The sequence below is a fragment of the Haliotis rubra genome, unplaced genomic scaffold (assembly GCF_003918875.1).
Source record: "Haliotis rubra isolate DU_JTF1 unplaced genomic scaffold, ASM391887v1 Scf679, whole genome shotgun sequence".
Taxonomy (NCBI): Eukaryota; Metazoa; Mollusca; class Gastropoda; order Lepetellida; family Haliotidae; genus Haliotis; species Haliotis rubra.
Genome location: NW_025767389.1, coordinates 209,028 through 221,306, shown reverse-complemented (window position 1 = coordinate 221,306; position 12,279 = coordinate 209,028). Strand labels below are relative to the sequence as shown.

General features: G+C 37.8%; 1 protein-coding gene across 1 annotated transcript in view; it reads right to left on the bottom strand.

Moving 5' to 3' along the window:
- Nucleotides 1-767: 767 nt before the first annotated feature.
- The window catches only part of LOC124257960 (substance-P receptor-like), a 56,323-nt gene continuing 44,811 nt past the window's right edge, over nucleotides 768-12,279 (bottom strand). Inside the window, exons 4-5 of the mRNA XM_046692033.1 lie at nucleotides 7,896-8,004; nucleotides 768-1,409 (exon numbers count right to left, since the gene is read on the bottom strand). Coding sequence (XP_046547989.1) covers nucleotides 1,243-1,409; nucleotides 7,896-8,004 — 276 coding nt within the window. The 3' untranslated portion in view covers nucleotides 768-1,242. The remainder of the gene's footprint in view (nucleotides 1,410-7,895; nucleotides 8,005-12,279) is intronic.

Sequence of the window (12,279 nt, the reverse complement as noted above, 5' to 3'; positions counted from 1 at the left end):
GACATCCAGTTCGTCTCAACCCAGTCGGTTAAAACAGCGCCGTCTGTGTGCACAATGTAAGCTTAAAACTCCGTTTGACTGAAAACGAAAGACATCCAGTTCGTCTCGACTTCTTTAGTTCAAACGCCTTCTGTACACACATTGCAGCATCTCTGATCTGGACCACGGTTGTTGAAACAAATCCTTTTGCAAGCATGAGTGGATTGTGCATTGAATTCCAGATCGTCTCAATCCCTTTGGTAAAAACGCTTTCCGTATGCACAATGTAATGTCGCTGGTATGGGCCCTTTTTTGAAATAATACCTTTTTAATACAATGTACATTGTGATCCAGTTCTACTTAACCTCCTTGTAAACATAGCCCTGTCTGTATGCACAAGCTACCATGTAATCATGTTAGTGTGAATCACTTTGGTGCAGCTGGTTACATAAAGACAACAGTAAAACAGTATCTTCATCATAGGAAATTTAGTAGAAACTGGAGAGTCTGTTGTACGATTCCCACTATATCATAAGCATGCGAATCATTATTAAAGCAACACTTTCTGTGAGTACAGTAAAATCTGGTATGGACGCTCATGTTGAACACATATTTTATGATCAATTTGAAAGCTATCCTCACTGGTTGATTTGGCCGGTGCCGTTCATTTTCCGAGGGTGTATTCATCGGATAGTGACATCAACAAACTGTTAGACTGACTGACTGAGTTTAGTTTTACGCCGCTTTTAGCAATATTCCAGCAATATCACGGCGGACAAACTGTTAGAATCATCATAGGGTACAGCTGAGACATTCTTTGATTACACTGCAACTGCAACTCAATGTGACACTGAGTGTCTCCGGTAAACATGTAATCAACACTACATAATCATCCAGTTGTGAGAAGGTAACTATTTGGGACAGCTCATTCAAACCAAAACCATCATTTCCAGATGTAACTGCGCTGTTTCTTTGGTAGAGGCCTGGTGTCACTTCATCATGATGAATACGTTTTAGACCAGAAGGGTAACAACACGGAAACACTTGCTTCACGTCATAGACCTATAAGTAACAATGTTGATACGTGTAATGACATGGACGTTACCGCACCATGGGTGTAACGTTATTCCTTTAAGATTGAAGTAAATATTTTCTTTCCGAGTCGTCATCACTGTACTGTTTGTCTGATGTTTGGGTTGTTTCTGGAGCCTCCATTCTGTTGCAGCAAACCAGCTTCAGACATGGCATCCTTGAATAACTTTTCTATACCGCCGTCACAGCCATGCCTCCTTTCACTGGACTGTCAGCACCAGGGGCTGTTACAAGCTGGACCGACGTCAAGCCAGTGCTGCTGTAGGTGCCGTAGGACTTCCCTTCCCCGCAGAGGAATGAAGGCTTCCGGGTGGCAATACCAAGGATCTTCCATAAGCCTGAATATACAAAGATGCTCATTTTAACAATATTCCAACGAAAATGAGGTACTGAGAATCTATTACTTAACACCAATGAAAGGGTACATTACAGGTTTTATGTCATTGTATCGCATGGTGACAATCACTGGATTGTCTGGTACAGACTCGATTTGTTTACAGAACAACATCATACTGCAATGCAGCTCAAACAAATATATCTTCATGATGCAGTCACCATTGTACAATCGACTCTGCTTTCAGCAGGGATGTCTTATGAATGTGGGAAGAGTTATGTCGCTTCTATTATGTCATTATGAATTGGCCAATCTAGCACATATGCATTTTTATACCAACGTGCCTAAGGGTCTACAAGGCATGAAATTCTGCTATTCCAGTGAGTGTAATATGCAACCTGTATACATAAAGAGGTTGCAGCTGATGGATCGGAGAGGGGAACACATGTACAAGGTGAGTAGTATCGGTACAGGATAGATGGGATATATATAATTATATATTACTCAACCTATTGATCCCCATAATATGAAACCTGGCCCCGATTCCAAGAAATTGGAGTGCATATGTTCGCTTATGAAGGTTAGTGGTCTGATAACAAGTTGTCATATGTTATCATAATTTACAGCATTATATTCCATATAGAAGTTACATTTGTGACTTAATCTTTTTTGCAATGTAAGTTCACACGTATTATGCCAAGGTAGTTCAGGAAAATACACCCACGAATTACTGTAATGGACCTCTGAACAGGTGGTCGCCACACTAACGAGTATGTATCTGTCACACTAGTGGCGCCAGTTGTTGTTCACAGTACAGTTGGTCAGCAACTAACAAGGACCTTGCCACCAGAACACAGAACTTTACTCTCAGGTAATTTGGGGAAGACAGCCTTGTCAATGCTTAACAACACATGGGCGACGTTGGCCCATATCGTTTCGCCCGTTAAGATATATTCTGAGAATTGAGACTATTCTGGGATTGGCAAAACTGAACACTCTCGGTAGCCATCGACTCATTTGTGTTTTATGGAAGATTGAACTGCCGTACCTATCTACGGAAAATATATGAAAATAAGATATAAAAGCGTATAAGATTTTTTTTTTCATGTTGGTGTCAAGCACAAAAGAAGCAAACTCATTTATATATTTAATTATCCGCAATAGAAGTAAAGACCAGAAAATCAAAGTGTGGTCACCTGCATGAAACCGTTAATTATCAACTACAATTTATACTAGACTAAGTCTACTAAATTTACATCACATGTTAGAATGGCCACGTCAAACGAACCCCTATTGTGGGATTTACTCCATGGAACCACGGAATCCTGCAAAACATAATTAATCCGAAATTTTCAAAACAATATATGGGGCATACAGGGTGATAAAGATGCATCCTTCATCCATGAATAGAAATATCTAATTAAGTTATCCTTTGTATGCTAGTTTACGATAGCATGACTAGCTGATAAGTATGTCATCTACTGCCTGTTATAACATCTTCTATCGGCCATAGTTATACTTGGAACTAATCTAGGTAAGGGTATTTTATTGTAAAAAACTGGTACTTGAACATTGGACGTTATGGTGGTTTTTACTTAATGAGTTGGACATATAAATTCTTCACATGAAATCATAAGAAGACCATCAGGAATGTTTTATATAACAGTGTGCATGTTCGTCTTATTGTATGTAACAATATATTGTTTGTCTGTTGCTTAATGCCACCCTTATAAATAATGCAGCTATAAGACAGCAGCCTGTAGATAATCGTGTTTGGAACAAACAATCCGGTAATTGAGATCATGAGCAGAGATTCATGCATCGAATATACGATGACGTGCACTCAACCAAATGAGGGAACCTGCTCTTTAGCAAGTTTAATAATAATAATAAGTCATCTTCTATAGCGCACAGTCTCCAAACACCAAGGGATTGCTCGCGGTGCTTAATCAGAATCCGATTCTTATTACCCCGGATAACCCAAGCTGCCTCTTAGGCGCTAGAAGGTTATAGTCACATGACTTTATCCAACCGGGTACCCATTTTCTGTTGGGTGAACAGGGGCAATTGTGAACAAACCCATTTGCCTGAGGTGAGACCACATGTATCACATGTGTTTCGTTGTGGGACAGGACTGAAGTCCTAGAAACTGTCAGGAGTCAAGCTGCCAAACACGGTCACCCATCCAAGGACTGTCCGAGACCTGAGCTCTGTGCACAGGACCACACGCCACGTTTGCTGGGGACCTACGTATACGTTTGTACCCAAAGGTCCAAAGAGTTTTCAGATAGATTTGAGTCAGGACACTATATATTCATCGAGTCATTTAGTAAAGAAACGACAGGGTTCTGACCGAACTGATAATAACTAACGTGATAGGCTATCCTATTACTCGTTAAGTGGTGTCTTTGTTGTAATGAAATGTTTCATTTGACTGTAACTCCACAAGATGTCCTTCTGGATTTGCGGACCTATGTGGCGCTTGTAGTTCAATGATGTGTGCGGACACCTTGTTTGATTGGTGCCTACAAGTGTCATTGGTACAGTATGTGTGTACCTAATTGTATCACTAATGGTCTAAGGTTATAAATAGGAAAATTACATACTGAGAATTACAACTGTTGACTGAATTAGGTTACCTGCAGATACAACAGGACACAAAACCGTCAGCACCCTTTGCTTCCACACCTCTTTCCATAAATGAAACATGGCAAGCTTGGCAGTGTTTTTGTACACTTTAATGGAACTTATCCTTTTTTCAAATTAAGTTAATTGAAGTGTCTGTCCAATCTGTATGTTGAACGAGTGAATATCAAAATATATACCGTTCAAAATCACAACAACATCAAGACACCGCACCAAAATTATCTTCATATTGAACCAAATGTGTCAAATCAATCCTGTGTTCGCTGTGACGAGAGAATGCTGTTTGGCATATTCTGCTGTCTCGTGGACCCCTACCTCCATAGATAATTGGCAGAAGGTTCACAAGATGTTGACACAAAGAGTAATGAATATCTCTGAATGAGAGTAATTAGCATGTGGAAAATAGGAGGTCTGATTGTATGCATGTCAAATTAGATGGAAATACAGGTGTCCGGAACATTAAAAGATGTACCGAGTGTACAAAATTGGCCTGGATCACAAACTGCATCAAAGTCTTCTGTTATATGTATTCATGGCTACTTTTATAGCATGCTGTTCTAAATAGGTACTTGAGCATTTACAATTTGGTTGTGTCAAAGTAGCATTGTGTTGGCACAGCCAATACTGCTTCCAAGGCGGTGGGGTAGCCACGTGGTTAAGGCGCCACGCCCGACACCCAAAGTTCACCCATATGAGTGAAGTGTCTCATGTCGATTTTGTGCTCCTGACATGATATTGCTGGAATACTGCAAAAGCGGCAGAAAAACATACTCACTCTTATATTCCTTCAACAAAAGTTTCGCACAGTTTAGTCAAAATGTTAAAAGTCTGAGTCGCTAAAATACCAAATATAGTAATGAGGTCGAATGAGTCATGACTTGGCATGAAACAAAGGTCCTGATCATGGATACAGCGTAAGATATATTATATGGGCTACCAGTAGCTGGCTTCATATTTCTCATATATAATATTAATAACGAGCAAATATAGCATTTCAGATATGTCTGGCTTTGGGTTCTCAGACCAGCTTCCTATTTTATTAATTTTCCAGTTTCTACTATAGATGACTATTGGTATCATTGTTACACATTATGTCCACAAGATGTAGAACCATGTGCGATGTACATCTTGCAATTCGAAATGTTTGTATTGCTAAAAGTATAAGCTCACTGGAACTGCAGAATATGAGAATTGTGAAAACGTATAGAAATTAAGACATATAGCAGATACGTTCATATCAATGAATTTAGCGCATTTACTGAGTTGGTTCTAACAAAAAAACCGATATGTCAATTTTTAATTACGTCTGCCGTAGTCCATTGTATTACGTATTTTCGTTCAAAGAAATTGGAGATTAGCAACAGTACACATATTCTTAAACCACTCACTGCACTTAATGTATAACGGATTCCTATCTTCCCCATCATCCCATTGGCGGCCATCGGGAATTTCAAAATGGCCGCCACATTCAATAATGTGCCACCCTCTTTGCACCTTTACGGTCGGTTTCTAGTTTCACTAAATATTCGAAAAATATATGATATTAAGGATCACTTGTATACACCCAAGTACCAAAGACACAATTACTGTGTATACATGAAGGGAAAAATATGTACCAAATTGAGACACTATGTGTTTCATATCAGCTATTTATGATAACTATCTATACACTGAACTCCCAGACACCTATATACTGTTATACTTAAATAAAAGTGAACATAATGCAATGGACTACTCTGTACGAGTGCAGAGATACAGAAAATATACTAGTGGTAAATATGGTAACATATGGTAAATATATTTATAAACGTAAACCCCATTCTGCAGAATACAGATGGGTGTAAAATTTGAAATGGCAGTGAGAACTAAATGAATTGATCACTGAAAATCATTGATGCCACCAGGTGCTTGCTGAGATGGTAAGCATTCCCTATCGGTAGGACTCAGCACTCACACAATTTGTATAAAAAGGGTGAGTATTTGATGTCTGAAGCCGCGCTCAGCAGGCACCTGACATGCGACGGTGGCATGAAAAGAAACCAGACAATCTGATGATGGACCAAAGAATCTAGTGACACAATATTTACGAATTTTGTAGAAAAGAAAAAAATTCAACCCTTACCATTCGTGTCCCGCAACAATGAATGCGTATCTATACTCACAACACTAATTTAGGAGAGTCAACCCTGCAATCGTGGTCTGCTGAACATGGGTCAATGGACGCATCATCAACTGAAGATTTATATCTCTTTGTTTTCTTTTCTACCTCACCATTCATTTTAGCTATACGTCTAATTCAACTGAAACCCGATCCCGTGTTACAAGCATGGTACACGCGTGTGACACGGGATTCACACGCGCTGCACGCTCGTGTCACATGCGTGTTGTCGGCGTTCTCAACGCGTGTAAGGGGAATGAACTTTTAGGCAGTAGTGTATTTCCCTGTGGAGATTCCGCTGCTGCTTCGTTTAAAAAACACGTTCAAGAAATGTTTTCGTGGTAATTTTACTGACTAGATCCAAACACTTTGTGTAGATCACTCAGTATGATTGAGAAATTATAAGTAAAAGTAATATTGATCATCACTTGAAGGGATTTGAACAAATCTGCCCTTTTCACTCGTATTATGTATATATTTGGTCATGTCAGAACTTCAAAATTGCATGTGAAATAATGAAAAATGACTATTTGTCAATTTAAAACCAATATTTCAAAGTTTTGTATAACTTTAAAATTTGACATTTCCAGTGGGCAAAAAGGGCCAATACTAACTTCTTACTTTTCTTTCGTTGCCTCCGATGGTTAATTACAATACGTTTCAAGCTCAGTGTGAGTTATTCTTGGCAGCGTAATGGAAAGGATGCTTCTAATCAGGTTTTTCGAACAATATCGTCCTAAATCCTAGCTCTTTTACATGTGGAAGGCTCATTCATGAAAAGGATATACACAATTGCATAATACTTTAAGAGATCTAAAAATTTCAGTGACGTCATTGCTGAACAAATAAGTTACCCAATCCGCAGAAAAAACACAACAGTGAGAGCCATCGTATTATGTCTGGTTGGAGAATGCATTGTGGATCCTAAAGTATACCTAAAAGTGAGTGCAAGTGTTTACACTCTGTTTCGTTTGTAGATCAGTCGTGTATAGAATAGTGATTAAACTGCAATGAATCAATTGCTATACATCGGATTCATATTTCAAGTGTTAAAGCTCAGGGGAGGTTGTTATTCTGGGAATATGGCATTTTGTTGTAAAATACAGGCATTGTATTTCCATCATGTATTCATTACCTAAGCAAATCTAAAAGAAAAGAAGACAACAATGGCAGAGAAGAAGAAAACATTCTCATTGTTGTACGTTATCCCTTGTGGTTAAACCATCGCTCGCCAAGTAGATGACTCGGTTCACTTTTTAACACGTGTTCAGTATGACGTCAGTTTGTGTTCCCCATTTATCCACTCCCTTTAACAAACAACCTGTTCCAGGGCATGTACACACAATGTACATTGGTTTCCTACAACACTCATTGTCTTCTCACGAACCAGTAGATATTCTATTTTAATGTAAGCAAGCATTATATCATCAATGATGTGTTTGCGCCAAAGCATTTTGTATTCTTGATGGAATGTGGTGCATCATTTGTCAACTTAATTGCATTTAGTAATCAATTATGGGCTTCACTTTAACCAACTTAATGTTATGGTCTATAATTACAAGATACACAGAGCATTCTATTTAGAGTAGTTATCAAAGCAGCCTGGCCGGCGTCTTATCCACTCGATGTAATTGAAAAGCAATTCTCATTAATATAATGAAGAGAGCTAAGCACTTGAATACTCACCTTGTTTAAAATTGTCATTAAATCCAGCATAAATTAGTGGGTTAAGAGCGCTGTTGCAATACGCAAGATACCTGGCTGCAAATTCAAACTTCTGATACCAATCTCCCATCTGAAATAGAGTCAAACAAAATGGTTGAGTGAACTGGGTTTGACACCGCTTTTAACAGTAATCCAGATGATTGTGGGAGGAAGGCCCGAAGTCTGAGACATTTGATGAAACACACGAACATATTTATATAGTGCTGGCAATCCCAGGAACATAATCTGGGCGAACAGTGATTCGAACCCACATTCATGGGTTTCTGGCGGTCACAAAGAAGGGAATCCTGCACAGCTAAGCGGGGCTATCCGTACCCTCAAAAACATATATCAATAAAGTGAAGGTCGTACATGTATCAAAGAAAAATATGAAATGAAACCTTTAAAATAATTGTCTCAACAAATTTTAAAAATCAAAATGAGAACCGCTAAGAAATGAATCATGTCATCTACATTTCTTTTCGCATGATGTCTTGCACATTTACAAAATATTTGAAATTACGCGAAAAACACGAAAACCTCTTTAGGCTTAGTTGTTAACATGAAATGTGATACTGCGAATCTGTGGATCGTGTTAAGAGATCAGTCTTCAGGAAAAGTATAGGTTCAAGTAGAATTTTTTGCAAACACTGATGAGTATAATTGTCTACATCCAACGAGGTAGATGAAATGTCATTGCACCTCAAGGAATCTGTACAAGAACTCACAATTGGCTCACAATGTGGCACCTCCGGTTGTTCTTTGAGGACGCTTGGTTTTGTAGTGACAACCTTTTGAGATCTCGTTGTGGCGTCCAAAGACATGGCAACATTTCTATATTGACGTCATAGAATTTCGAATAAGCTTCGTTCCTTCAAACCCTATCACGTCATCTGACGACACTAATATCTTATTGCTTTTCAGAATAGAAAATATCAATTATTTACAAATGTTATCATTTTAATACGAAACAGGTGTCGGTCAAAATAGAAAACTGTGGGAAATCCAAGACTCTTGGTTGTTGTGAAGCTATTCCAATTTAGATAATGTCAATTAATGCTACATGGAAACCTAATTTTAACATACTACGGGATATATACATACAGGAATGCATAGTTGAGGAATTCTGATCTGATTCACCTCTTCCATAAGCAACTGTGAGCTCCTCCAGGAACAAATTAATTCCATATTAACGTCACGTATTTAGCAACACAGTATTGTTAGTTGATGAATGTCAAAAACGGACACATAATATCACGGTGACCTGAAAATAATTGAGTTTGGGCCAGACAAGCCTATTGATAGTTGGAGCAGTCTGCGGTAACTGTCGACGAAATCACAACATTGTTACAACTGTTGTGTCAAATGTCTTCACTCAAAGCAAATTCAAATGTTAATAGAGTTTGTATTAACCGAGGTCCAATAGTATACAAACGAATAAATGTGTTATAAAAATATAAAATACGATTTGTGAGATTGATATAAATTTGATTTGCATGAAGTTTCACATATAATCGTTTTTGTTATGAAAATGGTTAAAATATATAATTAAATAGAAATAAAATGGTTATTTAGTGGTAATTCATTCTCTCTGACATCAAATTTCCATTGCAGTGTTTCAGCCTTTTTACAATTTGATAGCTTTTGTAATTGTAAAATCTAATTTTCAAGGGTATAATCTATTTTGCCCTGATCATGAAGTTCATGTGCGGTTGGTTCTAATCAGAGTTGCTTGTGAAAATTGTATTTTCTGCCAAAATAATCACTACAAAATCATTACAAAAACTATAACCAAACATTTTATGAATATGAATTGCGCCCAGTGAACTTGTTATTAATTCAAACTTAATGAAAACGGTTTAAATGCAATTACAAGGATAAAGAATATTAATTTTGACTTTTTACAAGAAATTATCGTTTCAGGTGTCATTAATTTCAGGCGTAATAAGAGAAAATAGACAAAATACGTTCACAATGATCTCGTTTACACAGAGGACGATATTGTGAAATGAAAGATAGATGTTCCTGAAGCCGGATGACGATAACATTCATCTCCTAATCTGAAACATTATCTGACAGTTAAATCCTTGATATGTCTGGTTTCTATGGACGAAGCAGAGATGTTATTTGCTTATCCCGTCGCGACAGTATCTGAATTTCACGTCTATACTTTTACGAAGTACTTAGTCCGACTTCCATCGGAATAAAAATAAGATACCGTTTAATTAAGATATGATTTGTCTGTCTCAATCAAATGTCCTTTGATAATCAAGTATATCAGCAGGAATGCAGAAATTCATGGGCTTGTCGGGGAGTTTTAAACTTTCAGTGAAAATTGTTCGTACACTTAATGGCGACTTTCCATTTATCATCCCAAACTTATCTTCCAACTCTTTCAGTTTGTAAAGATTGATAACTGTTGCCGTGGATGTGTAAAGCTCAGCCAACCAGTTCAAAGTGAGTGAATATTGCTTAACGCCGCATCTGCGTTTTACTAGTAGCGGCGAGCCAGCGGCAGATTAGAGTCATTAGGCTGTGACGTGATGCTAACCAATGAAGTCTGATCTGCAAAGCGTTTTGATGCAGTTTCACCAGCATTTGATGTCTACCAAGCGATGTCTCCCGTGTAAGTAGGTTTTCGGTTATATTTGTTCCCAATGGCGAAACGATGAGCATGGTTCAACAGTCCAAGGTTCCATTTAGAATATGTTTTCTGCACTCAGTGGATTGGATGGTCAGGAGCATGTTGGAATTTCAATGTGCGTTAATCAACACTCATTACAACTGATTTCCAAGATGCATGATCGCACAGTGAATTTACAAGAATTCAGCTTGTTTTTGAAAGAATGTCGTTTTCTTATTTTTTGTTTTCCTTATAATCACGAAATCACGAAGTGAGGAGATTGGTGGTCCATGCGTCGTAATTCGCTGCAAAGAGTTACTTCCCTTGGACAAACATATGATTGTGGGTTCGAATCCCGTTTCACCAACGATATTGTCATTTTTGTTTGGATTTTTGTTGTCATTATTGTTTCCTGTATTCGTTGTAGAACAATACCGTAATTTACTTCGAATTCGGAAACATTAGTTCTTTGTGAGGGGCTGAGGCTCCACAAAATGGATGTACAAGCTCCTCATTTCAGCAGTGAAGGAGATAAGATCACATTTTCACAGCTTGTCTGACCTTGTTAATCATTAATCTATAACCAAACCTATCGAAAATTACATTTCTAGACTGAGTATCTTTAATATAATTGTAGCTTGGTGACACAGAGGGGAATTGACAACTGCTCAAAGTCTATTTTGGCCAAGAAGGACTGCTGTTCTCCAGGTTCGCAAAGACGTCATTCAGATTTTCTTTCGAGTTTAGCTGTCACCCAGCAAATCCAAGGTAATACATCATCAATTGATACCTGATATTATCAATTTTTTTAATGATCAATAATGAGAATTATGACCTATAATGGTAAAGGAGTGTGCATTAAGCCGCGAAATCAACTAAAGGAGTGATGATTAATATCCAATGAAAATGACATCAATAAATAACTGTAGAAGCATTCGGACGCAATCGTTTCCTTGATTTGAATAATTCAATAACTACTTAATCTTACAGTCTGTTATGCTTAGTACTTTTACTACTTGCTCGCCTCACTGCAAAGATAATTTCCAGGAGGAAACGTTGATTTTTATCATTTATTTGATTTAGTTGAAAATACCTTAAATAGCAATATCATATCCCATATGAAGTGGGGGCGGTGGAGTAGCCTAATGGTTAAAGCGTTGGCTCGTCACGCCGAAGACCCGGGTTCGAATCCCCACATGGGTACAATGTGCGAAGCCCATTTTTGGTGTCCCCCGTCGTGATGTAGCTGGAATGTTGCTAAAAGCGGCGTAAAAACCAAACTCAGTCAGTCAGCCATATGAAGTGCATTAGCACTCAGACATATATGGTTTTCTACTTTCATACAGAATGTACGCATAATACAGATATGTCTTAGAAATAATATGTTTCGGCACAAATTTACGCAATTTTAACCATGGTAAGTGTGATATAATTTTATTTATTACTCCATTCTTCACAAAATACGTTTTAATCAATTTTCAGTTCTTTCAAACTCCACTTACAAAGAAAAACTCGGTATACTTTCTTTTGTCCCTCAGCATATATATCAATGTCCAGACAGTGAAAACAAAGACTTTCCCATAAGGATCCTGGGTTCCTATATCAATAAGGACTTTCCGTTTTCAATTTAGCAGTCAATCTGACAGTCTAATAATATGAAAAACGTCAACTAAATATTGTCGGTATGCTTAAATTTCGTTTCCTTAATCGGGTTTGTGTTCAGTTCAGTACTTTATTAACAAT